Source organism: Vulpes vulpes, chromosome 14, assembly GCF_048418805.1.
Source record: "Vulpes vulpes isolate BD-2025 chromosome 14, VulVul3, whole genome shotgun sequence".
Classification (NCBI taxonomy): domain Eukaryota; kingdom Metazoa; phylum Chordata; class Mammalia; order Carnivora; family Canidae; genus Vulpes; species Vulpes vulpes.
The window spans coordinates 112838777-112853004 of NC_132793.1; the positions used below are offsets into that span (position 1 = coordinate 112838777).

Below are 14228 nucleotides of genomic sequence, written 5' to 3' on the forward strand. Positions count from 1 at the left end.
GGGAAAGGATGCAAATGACATGTAGTGGGTAGAGGTCAAGGATGCTGCTAAACATCCTCTAATGAACAGGTCAGCCCTCCATAGCAAAAAATTACTTGGCCCAGAATGTCAGTAGTGTTAAGAAACCCTGCTTTATGTATTTCTATTTTGTGTACATTTTTCCATGTCAGCACATAGATTTAATACCTTTAGTGACTTAGTGTGGTAGTACCTGTGTTTGTCTTAATCTGTTTGGGCTGCTATAACAGAATACTATACACTGGGTAGCTTAAACAACAAACATTGACTTCTGCTATATCTGGAGGCTGAGAAGTCAGGGGTAAGGTGCTGGCAGATCTGGTTTCTGGTGAGGGCTTGCTTTCTGATTTGCAGAGGGCCATCTTCTCATTGTATCCACACATGGCCTGAAGAAAGTAAGCAAGCTCTCTACTGTATTTTTACAGTAGCATTCATCCCAACACCAGGCCTCCACTCTCATACCTAATTGCCTCCCAAAGGACCCATCTCCAAATACCATTACATAAGGGATTTGGGTTTCAAGGTAGGAATTTTGTGGGAGACACAAACATTTAGTCCATAGCAATGTCTTAGTTTTTTAAATGACTTTCCTTTGGGGGATGTTTAAACATACCCCCCTCCCAATACTATATTGTTTTAATAGGATTATGTGAGATATATATGGGCACATTTGTGTACATGTGCATGTTTGTTCAGTATTTCTAAAGGATAAGGTCTTACGAGATGTTTGGTGTTAATTCTATAATGCAAAATTGTTCCTGCTTCCCCCAGAGAAGTTGTGTTATTTTGCTTGGTCTTAAAAGTATGATGGGTATTCTGTTGGACAGGCAAAGAAGGAGGGCATTCCAAGTAGAAGGTAAGTACAAAGGCATAGATGTGGGGTGCCCACGTTTTTTTTTTTTTTTTTATGACACAATCAGTCATAACTTGATAAATCTTTTATTTTCGCCTTTACATTTCCCTCCCAGGCTGCCTGATGTCAAGCTCTCTACTGTATTTTTACAGTAGCATTCATCCCAACACCAGGTCCCCACCCAACTCTGGAGGCAGCCTGACCCCATCTTGTGCTTTTTATCCGGGGGATTGGAAGGGGGGCCAGTGGTAGGCACTGTACCTTTATAGAGCTTGTAAACCTGCATCAGAATAGGGGCCAACCCCTCATCCCACCAGCTGGGTCTGGCCAGGAGATGGGCTCTGGGCAGCTCCTAACCTCCCTGGAGACCCGGAGCCTATGGACAAGAGCAGCCATCCCCACCCCCTCCACTCAGGACTTGGAAAGGAGGGGGATGGGAAGCATATAAAGACCCCCAGAGGTACCTGTGAGGGGGAACTCTGGGAAGCCTCAATGGAATGTGGGGTCAGAGTGGCAAGAGACAAGACAGACTACTAAATACAAACTTATTTTGAAAATAATGATAGTTTTATTTCATTATTTACAAATAATTTATGTGATCAGTATCACTTAAAAATATCCTCATACCTTACAGTATTTACATGATAAAAAAAGTATACAATGAAAAAATTACCTGTTGCGTATAAGGGAGGCAACATAAATCCAGACAGACAAAACATTTTTGGGGTATGGGTGGATATATACAGCTAAAGCAAATTCAACATTAGGAACATCAATATTATGTACTCCGGTGCTATACACTGCTTCAATTAAAGGCTTCAGTTCAGAATAGGGCATGTGAAGGGGAAATCCAGAGAACTGAAGGAAAAAAACAAAACAAAAAAAACAAGACTTGTAGTCATTAGTGAAGCTTGAAGATTTCATTGTATTTTTTTCCTCACATGCAATTCTTAATATTCTTGTCTTTCTTCTGCACCTTGAAATCATTTATTTAGTTCTGCTTTCCTATTCAGCTATGTAGTAGCAATACAGAAAATGGAGGGAGGCCAAATGTCTTTTTTGTTCAATTGCTAGTGTATTGACTTGGTGTATAAGACAGCTGTTAGCACCCAGCCGCCCTCCACTGTTCCCTTCCCTCTGCCTGATAGTCTCTAGTTTGCATAGTAACTCACTTGATTTCAGGGATCTGGATTAATGCTAATCAACGCATTCTATCCCATGGCCACAGTGACTGATCTATGGGCTTGTGATAAAAGTGAGTCCCAGGAAACCTGCTAGGAATGATGGCACACAGATGTGCTCTCCTGCTTTGGACAACATGTGTGCAGATGTGAGTCCTGCCTGGAGCTGTTCCAGCCATTTTATTCCATGAAAATGAGCCTGAGGACGGTGCCATCACACGGAGGAGGGCAAGTTGGGAAGACTTACAGAAGAGTGGTACAGCTCTGATAGCTACTTACCTCTAATTTTTACTGAAATAAGCCAATAAATTCTTTTCATTTGAAGCTCAAGCCTGTTTGAATACATTTTTTGTTACTTGATGACATCCTAGCTGAAAAACTCATTTTTTTTTTTTAAGATTTATTCATTTGTTTTAAAGACAGCGAGTGGGGAGGGGCAGAAGGAGAGAATCCCCTAGCAGACTACACACTGAACGCAGAGCAAGGCAGGGCTTCATCCCAGGACCCTAAGATTAAGACCTGAGCTGAAACCAAGAATTAGACTCAGCCATCTGAGCCACACAGGCACCCTTGAAAACCTAGTTTAGTCACTGAATAGAATTAAATGTCCAGGAACACCTGGGTGGCTCAGTGGTTGAGCGTTTGCCTTTGGCTCAAGCCGTGATCCCAGTCTCTCTGCAGGGAGCCTGGTTCTCCCTCTGCCTATGTCTCGGTCTCTCTGTATCTCTCATGAATAAGTAAATGAAATCTTTTAAAAAAAATTAAATGTCCAACTTGACGTAACACTGTTTAGCCAACAAAGTTTACTGTTTTGAGACTCTATTCTAGGTTTTATTATCTAGCTATATGATGTGAACACAGCACTACCAACAGGCAGTGGAGAGGACATACCTAATGAGAGTTTTTCTTAGCTTTTAGAAGCAGTTATTATAAATCATATCCTTAAAACTGACCAAGAATGGTTGGTTTCACCTTTATGTACAGTTGACTCTAATATGATTTAGCCAGATGTTTTAATTGTATTTAACACTCTTGCAATGCATTTTATTAAAGATATTTTTTGTTGCCTAGTCTTAGAGCATTTTCAGTTTATGGAGGCATTTTGCTGTTTAATAATAGCTTAATCACTGAGATTTGAACTTTTAATTACATCTTTTATTCTGTGCTGCTTCATCTATGTATTTGGACAGCCAAGTAAGTATTTTGATTCTAAAGTGCATTACCAGGCAATTTCCAATTTGAAATGAAATCCACAGGTTCAGTTTAGAGCCATTTGTACTTACCCGGTAGTCTCCCAGCTGTTTGAGCAGCTCTGCTCTATGGTCATCTTCTACATCTTCTCCTCGACTTCTTTCTAACACAGGTAAGAAGTGTCGTAGCGCGGAGGTACAGTACCTGTTCCATCTAGTCAGATGACGTGGCCTCCAGTCCATGATTTTTTCTTTCAGTATTTTTTCAATCCTGTTTATAAAAGAAACTCTATTTTTTGCTGGTTTGACTTTTCTCTTATAAACAATGATATGGTTTGTATGCAGTGGGGATTTGGGTGGAGTTGTCATTCACTACACGTAGTTTATGTTGAAAGCCTTAAATATTTGTAGGGCTTTTATTGCTGCATATTGATTCTTAACCCTGTGCTGTGACTTCTGTTAATGAGGATTCTTTTTCTCAATTTCCTTAAGACTGTTCTTAGAATATCCATCATCACTAAGCTTTATGTCCCGTAGATCCAGTACCTATCATTAGGTACAAAGCAGGATATCAAAAATTAAGTGGCAAACACAGAAAAAAGGAAAATAGCATTTGTTGAGCCTTTATTTACCAGGTACTGTGTGAAAATCCTTTCTGTTCATTTTTATTTAATCTTAACTGTGACTCCCGAGGGGATCTTGTCCCAATTTTACTTATGTGGGGATAGCTTGAGGTAGGATAAATGACTTAACAATGGAGGGGATGTGAGGTTTGAGTTGAAACCCTGCCAATTCTAAGGCCTCTTGTGCATCCCTAACCAAATGCACAGATTTAGAGATCCATCCAGCTTCTCACTGCTTAATAGCTGCAGGATCTCCGTCTCATTTGGCACATTACACGTTTGTCCTGGGTTTCAAGACAGTCTGAGCAAGAGTATGATTGAATTGCCGTGCACTTCATCAATGTTGGGTAGATAAATAATGTGGGTCTAAGTAATAGTATCCTGAAACTATCTGAAGAAATAAAGACTTTTCCGAGAATTAGTAGTTCTAGGTCTGTACCTCTAGTAGGGCTTTATTTAAAGTTTGAAATTGAGAATAATTTGGAGTTTTCTAGTAATATCTTAGAAAGGGTCACATTTATCCTTGAATATTTGACATGCTGCTCTTTACACAGCTTGATATAGTAGAAAGGGCAGACTTTAAAATCAGATCTGACTCGGCTCAGAAGCCCCCTCTAACACTTAACAAGTAAGTTGACCTCTTTGAACCTTGGTTTCCACATTTGCAAAACTGGAAAAGTAAAGTTTTGTTTTACATGATTATAAGGATCATGGGAACTCTTCCCAGCCTTCTCCTTGTGTTAGGTTTATAAACTAGCTGAAGTGTTCAGTAAGCCACTAATTGGACAAAAGAGGCATATTAAGCTGAGGATTATGGTAAGTCTGAATAAGGCCTATAATAACATGATGCTGAGCTCTAACCTGAGGTGAAGTTTGGGAGAACTACCTATCATTGCTGAAGGTCACTTCTGTTTGTTCCACACCGTACTGATGCAAAGGTCTCCCTTTGAGCTGCAGGATTTAGAGATCAGATCTGTATTTGGTATCTCTCTAAACATGAATTAAAGTTTTAATTGCTCAAATTATTAATCCAGGCCAAGAACTGTTCAGTTTTGGTATTACACTTCTAGTGACAGATTGCATGTGGATTTAAGGGTATCATATGACCTGTCTTGTAGCTCAGCTGCAGCCGCTTTGTCTGTGCGCTGGTAAATTAGTTCTTCTGGCTATGAAAGAGAAAATAGTTAAGAAATGTTAAGAATCACACTTAATTTGAATAACTTTCTAATTCTTTTCTAAATCTTTTTAAAAATTGTGAAATCTCAGACATTCATTCAGATACAGAGCATAGTATAATGGATACCAGTGTACCCATGAGCCACCTTAAGTACAATATCACAAAGAAATTAAAGTGCTGTGTAATTTCCTACCTCTCTCACCATAGAAGTAGCTACGACTTGAATTTATTTTTTAGCACTTTTATTCAACATATATCTACAATGTGCCAGGCATTTTTTATAGGTGATAGAGATGTGGCCATGAATAAAATCACTGCCTCCTGATGTGTACATCATAGTTTGTGGAGATTAGCAAGTTAATAAAATGTATTTATGATTTTATTACATATCTATGTATCCCCAAACAATGTATTATTTTGGTTTGGGTGTTTTGTAAACTTTATGTCTTTCTTTTTTCTTTTCTTTTCTTTCTTTTTCTTTCTTTTTTTTTTTTTTAAGATTCTATTTATTCATGAGAGACAGAGAGAGAGGCAGAGACAGGCAGAGGGAGAAGCAGACTCCATGCAGGGAGTGTGATGCAAGACTCAATCCCAGGACCTGGGATCCCGACTGAGCCAAAGGCAGATGCTCACTGAGCCACCCAGGCGCCCCCCTCCCCCGCACCCCCCCCCCCCGCCTTTTTTTCCAAGTATAGTTGACACACAATGTTACATTGGTTTCAGGTGTACAATGTAGTGATTTGACAAGTCTGTTTATGTAATTTTATCCTGTGAATATGCAGATTGCCTTTCTTCCTTAATAGAGATAATAACATCCACATTTTTAGAGTGCTAAAGATTTATTAATGTTTCACTTGTGTAGCTACTATAAAATATTCCAGTATGTACTCTACATAATTTGTCCCTTCTGTAATTCCAGTTCTTAGGCTGTTATAAACAATGTTTCTATGAAAAATCTTATATATGTCACCTTGACACATGGAAGAATTTCTCTAGGGCACTGTTTTTTTTAAACCTCTTTTTGGAAAGGTCTGGATCACAGTAAAAAGTATACCTCATATTATACACTTACTGTACACATACACAGATACATTTATAGCTAACAAATTTAATAGAACCCTTACTAAACAATTTTCACACTTATTAAAATCTTAACACTGGTCAGGACCTTCTAAATTAATTTTATGAGCCTCTACTGGATCATGCCCTGCGGTTTGATTTCATGTTTTAATAGTCATGAAATTTAGTCATTTAGTGAATTGAGACTAGCATTTAAGAATATATTCTAATGTACTTTTTAAGTCATGAGGTTCATTTTGTCCCCCACACATATATATACTGGTTCATGATATGGTGGTAATTTCTTACTGTGAGTTGGGCTCAACTAAGTTTGAAAAATATTATTTTTGACTGAATATCTAGTAGAATTCAGGGTAAAAAACATATCTGGCTGGCTATCCAGTATAATGATTTCAAATTCCATATATATATATATATATATATTTCTTTTAAGAGAGGGAGAGAGGGGCAGAGGGAGAGGGAAGAGAGAGAATCCTAAGCAGGCTCCTTACCCAGCGAGGCAGCCTACCTGGGGCTCCATCTCACAACCCTGAGATCATGACCTGAGCCAAAATCAAGAGTTGGACGCTTAATTGACTGAGCCACTCAGGCACCCCTTTGTCTATATGTTAATAAAAGAATTATATACCTGAATACTGGAAAGGCCAGGATATGGAAGGCTTCTTGAAAAGAAAGATTTCCATAGCTTGGGTTTGGTGACATCAAAATTTATCCGTAGTGGGGAGTCGTATCGTTGAGTATTAAACCAAATCTAAAAAAGACAAGACTACATTAGCATATATGGCAGCAGATGTTTGTGTGTTTGTGTGTGTGTGTCTGTGTGCACGCGCATGCGTGCATGTATGTATAGAGGAAGCAGAAAGCAAGAGGACACACAGGTTGCCTTTTTCACATTTTAATTTGTAAAACCTGCATTTTATAATCTGAGGCATCATAAAATTGTCATTGGTCATTTTTTCAAATTTTTCATATCTGAAGTTGAGGTGCACCTTACCACTGATAATAGGTTGATGAAATAAGATAGTTCCTGATAAGATTAAAAATTTTTAGAAGATAGACAAAGCTATTCCTTTCTCAGTCTGGCTTTCCTAACTGTACTTCCTAACCTCCCAATTGAGTTATATGTCTACCTCTTTGCTTCCACAGCAAAGAGGAATCTCTGTAATAGATTACAGGAATCTGTAATCTCTGAATAGCACCCTCCCTGTTGAGGAATGTAGTAAATTGGTTCTGGAGTCAGGCCATTTTTATTTGAATTCTGGCTCCTATATTTATTAACCATATGATCTTGGATGATTTATTTAACTTCTTTGTACTTCATTTTCCTCCTCTATGAAACTGGGATAATAGTACCCACCTCAAGGTTGTTGAGCAGATTAGTTAATTCATCTATACCCCTTGGAACAATGCCTAGAACATAGTAGGTTTCCCAATAATTGTTAGCTAATTTATTACTATTGTGTTTATCATTGTTAATAATTGCCTGTCCATCCATCTGCCATCCTCACTAAATATTACATTGTTGTCTTGACATTTGCCCTGTGCCTTGTTCACCTATTTTTAGCATTTAGCATAGCTTCTGGCACATAGTAGGCATATTGAATGCGTGCATCAGTGATAAATTTGTCCATTCAACATATTTATCTAGTATTTACTATGTTTGGGCTCAGTTTCAGTCCCTAGAGATAAAATAACGAAACAGAATTCCTACCCTTATGCAGTAGCTAGTGAGAAGATAATGTGAACAAATAAATAAATATATGGGATTTCAGATGATGTTAAATGATACAGTAGATTGTATCACTGACCTGAGTTCTTCCTGCCTTCCTATACCTACACTTTTTGCCATGTTACTTTAGAGTTCCTCCCACTAAAAGGGTTGAAATGTATTTCCCTGCTCCTTAATGTTTGGCCAATAGAATGGAATGGAAGTGTTAGTGTGTAACTTCTGATCTAAGCCTAAGAGGCTTTGTGTTTCCCTGCTTGCCTTCTTGTGCTTCTGCTATTGTCACTGCTGAGTCCCAGAATAAACATACATGAAGCAGAGCTGTTCCAGCTGACCCAGAGAATCATGAGAATAATTGTTTTAGGCCATTTAGTTTGAGGATGGGTTTTTACTATCTTTATTGTGACAACAGCTAACTTATACAAGAGCTGTGGAGAAAACATGGGAAGAAATGAAATTTCAGGATCAGTAGGGAAATTCTTGCTGGAACAATGACGTTTGATCAGAAATGCAAGAAGTGAGGGAGAAATTATGAAGATATCCAGTAAGGGGAAAGGTCATCTATGAAGGGGAAAGAGCAAATGCAAAACTTGCTTGATGTGTTGAGGAAAATGGTAGCTTTAGAGGAGTGAGCAAGTTAGAGCAAGTAAGAGATGACATCAGTGGAGGATGCGGGCGGTGGAGGGAGCAGGATGGCTGTCAGGTTATAAAAGGCCTTGTGAAGTATTTTAAAGATTTAGGCTTTGATTTTAGAGTGAGCTAGGAAGCAATTAGAGTACTTTAGGTGGAGGAGTGACATAGTCTGCCTTTCATTTTAACACTAATATAAAGAATATTATAGTCTGCTTTGAGACTAGACCGAAGAAGGTAAGGGCAAATAGTGAAGTCTCCAGTTAGGGGGCTATTTTCAAATAATCCAGGTAAGAGGTACAGCAGTGTGGACCAAAACAGTAGTGAAATTGGTCAGCTATGGTCAGATTCTGGATATACTATGAAACCAATAGAATTTGCTGGTGAATAGGATGTGGGAGAAAGAGGAATCAAAGGTGACTCCAAGGATTTTGGCCTAAGCAACTGGACTGATGGAATTGCCCTTTATTGAGGTAAGAAAGACTGCAAAGGTAATTGGGAGCTCAAGTGTGGGCACGTTGAGTTTGAGATACATGTCTGATATCTATATGAAGATGATGGGTACATAGTTGGATATTTGAGTCTGAAGTTCTGGGAGCTAGGTGAGCTAGAGATACACATTTGGGGATCATCAGCATTTATGTTTCTAGGGAGGAAGTGTAGATAGAAAAGATGTTTGATGAATTTGAACTTTGAAGTTCTGATTTTTTGAATTTGGAGAAATAACAAAAAAAGCAGCAAAGGATACAGAGGAGTGATAGCCAGGTTAGGGAGGCTTTGATACTTGTAATTCAAATCATGAAATTGTTTAAAGAAGACAAGGTCTTTAAGAACTACAATTTGGATATAGGGTAGGGAATATGCAGAAAAATTGTGGAAAATAGTGCTGGAAAAAGTTGAGGTCAGATTATATAGGACTTTGAAATCTAAGGCAAGAAGTTTGTTCTTAAATCTGTATGTAGTGCGGTCCCTCCAATACTTTTTGAGCCGTAGAATGATGAAGCCCAATGTTCATAAACTTAATCAGGTATCAGTACACCAAATAATGGATTGAATTGGAGAGACTATTTAGTTGGTTACTTACAGTAATGCAGGATAAAGCAATAATGGCATGGCCTAGAAAACACAACAGGTAGAATCTGTATGATTTGGTATCTGTTAATAGCATTGAAGTAGGAGGTTACAGTAAGGGAGAGAGAAAATCAAGGATTCTGAGGTGTGAATCTGGGTAACTGACATCCGTAGAAACAGAAACCAGGAGGAGGAGCTTGTTTTGGAGGCAAGGGGGAAATGATCTGAATTTTGGATGTGCCAAGTTTGAAATTTTTGTAAAAAGATTTATTTATTTTATACATATACAGAAAGAGCATGCACATAAGCAGTGGAAAAGGGAGAGGGAGAGAGAGAATCCTTAAGCAGACTCCTCACGGATCACAGAGCCCAATGCAGGGTTCTATCCAAGGACCCTGAGATCAAGGCCTGAGCTGAAACTAAGAGTCAGCCACCCTGCTAACTAGACATCCAGGTGCCCTCAAGTTTGAGATTTTGATAAAGCACTTAGGTGTCTCACAGACAGTTGAAAATTCAGGATCCAAAGAAAGATTCTGGGGCTAGTGAAAGGATTATAACTTCTCTGCCAGGATAGCCTAGATAGAGTTACAATTAATAATAATGGGTGTGGTCCTGCAAGAAATCTAAATATAGAATCTTGAGGAATATTGACTTTTAAGGGGTCGAAGAAGAGCGAGTGAAAGAAACCTAAGAAACTCTTGCAGAGAAAATGTAAACCAAACATTCCTTTATCTGTAAACCAATTGGGAAAGTTTTTTTTTTTTTTTTCATAAAGAGGTTATTAGTCATGTTATGCGCCATAGGAAAGGAGAAGAGAGGGAAGATGAGAGTAAACCTTTGGAGTTTTTTATCTATTAGTAAAACAATGGTACCTCTCAGGTACCTCTCAGAGTTGAATTTCTATAGGATGGTCAGGGAAGAGGAGCTAGATTTTTAAAAGGGTTAAAATCTGAGTTTACTGAGAACATAGAAGCAGGGGATATAATTAGTAATTGAAGAACTTTGGAAGCAAAGGAAAGAGAGGAGATGGTAATTCAAGGTTGGTAGAAGCATACAAGCACACCTCTGAGATATTATGGTTTGGTTACAGACCACTGCAATAAAGTGAATATTGCAATAAAGGAAGTCAAATGAATATTTTGGTTTCCCAGTGTGTATAAAAGTATATTTATAATATACTGTAGCCTATTTAGTGTGCAATAGCATTATGCCTAAAGAAACAATATATATACCTTAATTTTTTTTTAAAGATTTTATTTATTCATGAGAGACACAGAGAAGCAGACACACAGGCAGAAGGAGAAGCAGACTCCATGCAGGAAACCTGACACAGGACTCCTGGCATCATGCCCTGATCCAAAGGCAGATGCTCAACCACTGAGCCACCCAGGCATCCCATACATAGCTTAATTAAAAGTATATGGCTAAAAATGCTAATCATCATCTGGGCTTTCAGCGAATTATCATCACAGCTCATCATAACAAATATAATGAAAAAGTTTGAAGTATTGCAAGAATTACCAAAACATGACACAGAGACGTGAAGCGAGCAAATGCTGTTGGAAAAGGGTACTGACTGATTTGCCTGGCACATAGTTGCCATAAAATGTTCATTTTGTAAAAAAAAAACACAGTGTCTGTGAATATGAAGCATAACAAATTGAGGTATGCCTGTATTTTGGTACTGTTGCACTTCCAAGCATATCAATATAGAGAGAAAAAATGTAGGGACAAGTTGGAATAATGAGTAGAGGCACGTCTTGGAATAAGAGTGAAGACACAAACATGGGTAGAAAGGGGAGACACTTCTTTCCTGGCAAGGGACTATAGGAGAAGAAAGGCTGACAATCCAGAGACGTTGTGTTTGTGGAGCAGAAGGCAGTGGAGATTCTACAGTCGGTATCAGGCCAACTAGGCAAGTGTGAGGTCCTCTACCAAGAGAGGTTAAGGCTTAGAGCAGGTTCGGAACAGGTGCCATGAAGAATGCCCAACATCGTGAACTGTTATGCTTCTTGTTAGTAAGGAGGAGGGGTCTTTCTTCCTCACAAAACCTGGGCTTTATGTAATTAGTCAATCACACAGTAATTGTTTTGAGAACTAATAATAATTTAGAGAGAGAATGGAATTATTTGAGGTCTTTTTCAATGCCTGTTGACTCTGTTTGATTCCAAATGGCCTTCACATGGTTCTCCAAACAGGAGGAGCTAGCAGCTTATTCACGATTATGATAATGCTTTTAATTTAAGAATGGTACTCCACAGTGCTCTTCACACTTGTAATAAATAATAGTTGCCATTTGCTGAACACCTATGAAAACCAGGTGCTTAGCATATATTATCTCTAATTTTAGCAGTAACCTAAAAGAGTAGATTAGTGATATGTATGTATGTATGTATGTATGTATGTATTTCACACAAATGGGGAGGGGCAGAGGGAGAGAGAGAGAATCAGACTGCACACTGGGTTTGGACCCTGATATGGGGCTTGATCTCATGACTCCAAGACCATGACCTGAACTGAAAGTAAGAGCTAGGTGCTAAACTGACTGAGACCTAAGAACCCCTAGACTAATGATCTTTACAGTAGGGTGCACACACCAGAGGAGAAAGTATTAGATTTCCTAATTCTTTTTTATTTTTAAGAGCTTTTTTTCTGTGTATAATGTAATAATATGTTGATGCACAATAAAAATATATAATTTATAAACAGAAATACATATATTGGGGATGCATGGTCAAGTGATTTGCTTTCTGACAGATCAATGAAGATTAAAAGTGAAAGTATGGAAAACACCATACAAGTAGAAGCAAGACAAAACTGGGGTAGCAATACTTATATTGGAGGGGCACCTGGGTGGCTCAGTTGTTGAACATCTGCCTTTGGTTCATGTCATAATCCCAGTGACCAGGGATCGAGTCCCACATCAGGATCCCTACAGGGAGCCTGCTTCTCCCTCTGCCTAAGTCTCTGCCTCTCTCTCTCTGTGTCCCTCATGAATAAATAACATCTAAAAAATATACTTATATTGGGGCAGCCTGGGTGGCTCAGCGGTTTAGCACTGCCTTCAGCCCAGGGTGTGATCCTGGAGTTCCAGAATCGAGTCCCACATCAGGCTCCCTGCATGGAGCCTGCTTCTCCCTCTGCCTGTGTCTCTGCCTCTCTGTTTCTCTCTGTGTCTCTCATGAATAAATAAATAAAATCTTAAAAAAAAAAAACTGATATTGGAGAAAATAGAATTTAAAGCAAAGACTGTAACGAGACACAGAAGAATACTACATAACAAAAAGGGGGATATCCAAGAAGATGATCAAAAATTGTAAATATCTATGCACCCAAGATAGGAGTACCTTAAAACATAAAGCAACTAGTAACAGACATAAAGGGAAAAAAATGACAGTAATATAATAATAGTAGGGGACTTTTTTTTAAAAAAAAAAGATTTTTTTTACTTATTCATGAGAGACAGAGAGGCAGGTTCCCCACAGGAAGCTGGATGTGGGACTCAATCCCCAGACCCGGGATCGTGCCCACACCCTGAGCTGAACGCAGATGCTCAACCTCTGAGCCACCCAGGCATCCCTAGTAGGGGACTTTAACACAACATTTATATCAATGGATAGATGATCCAGACAGAAAATCAACAAGGAAACAGTGGCTTTGAATGACATGTTAGACCAGATGGACCTAACAGATATATATAGAACATTTAATCCAAAAACAGCAGGATATACATTCTTCTTAGGTGCATATGGAACTTTCTCCAGGATAGAACATATATTAGGCCACAAAACTAGTCTTAATAAAATAAAAAAGACCATAATAGTTATGAAATTAGAAATCAATCACAAGAAAAAATCTGGAAAGAACACAAATACATGGAGGCTAAATAACATGCTATTAAACATGAAATTAGAAATCAATCACAAGAAAAAATCTGGAAAGAACACAAATACATGGAGGCTAAATAACATGCTATTAAACAAGTGATTGGTTGAACCAAGACATCAGAGTGAATTAAAAAAAAATACATGGAGACTAATGAAAAACAAAATCTTTGGGATGTAGTAAGAACTATTCTGAGAGAGAAATTTATAGCAATTTACAGGCCTACCTCAAGAAACAAGAAAAATCTCTAATAAACAACCTAACCTACTCCTAAAGGAGCTCGAAAGAGAAGAAGAACAACAACAAAACCCAAAGCCAGTAGAAGGAAGGAAATAATAAAGATTAGAGCAGAAAAAAATGAACTAAGACAAAAAAGTAGAAAAGATCAATGTAACCAGGAACTGGTTCTTTGAAAAGATAAAAAATTTATAAACCTTTAGCCAGACCCTTAAAGGGGCAGGGCGGGGGGGGGGGGGGGAAGACTAAAAATCACAAATGGAGGAGAAATAACAACTGACCACAGATATACAAATGATTTTAAGAAAATATTTTATTTTATTTTATTTATTCATGAGAGACAGAGAGGCAGAGACAAACAGAGGGAGAAGCAGGCTCCATGCAGGAAGCCCAATGTGGGACTTGATCCCAGGTCTCCAGGATCACGCCCTGGGCTGAAGGCAGATGCTCAACCACTGAGCCACCCGGGCATCCCTGATTTTAAGAGAATATTATGAAAAATTATATATAACAACAAACTGGACAACCTAGAAGAAATGGATAAATTCCTAAAAACA

The 14228-nt window shown here is 38.4% G+C and overlaps 1 protein-coding gene across 5 annotated transcripts in view; it reads right to left on the reverse strand.

Annotated features, from left to right (window-relative positions):
- Window positions 1-1419: 1419 nt before the first annotated feature.
- Window positions 1420-14228, reverse strand: part of CC2D2A (coiled-coil and C2 domain containing 2A) — a 136389-nt gene continuing 123580 nt past the window's right edge. For all 5 annotated transcript variants that reach the window (XM_025998462.2, XM_025998472.2, XM_072737754.1 and 2 more), the window contains 4 exons: window positions 6751-6873; window positions 4973-5031; window positions 3336-3513; window positions 1420-1729 (listed from right to left, as the gene is read on the reverse strand). In XM_025998462.2, coding sequence (XP_025854247.2) covers window positions 1541-1729; window positions 3336-3513; window positions 4973-5031; window positions 6751-6873 — 549 coding nt within the window. In that variant the 3' untranslated portion in view covers window positions 1420-1540. The remainder of the gene's footprint in view (window positions 1730-3335; window positions 3514-4972; window positions 5032-6750; window positions 6874-14228) is intronic.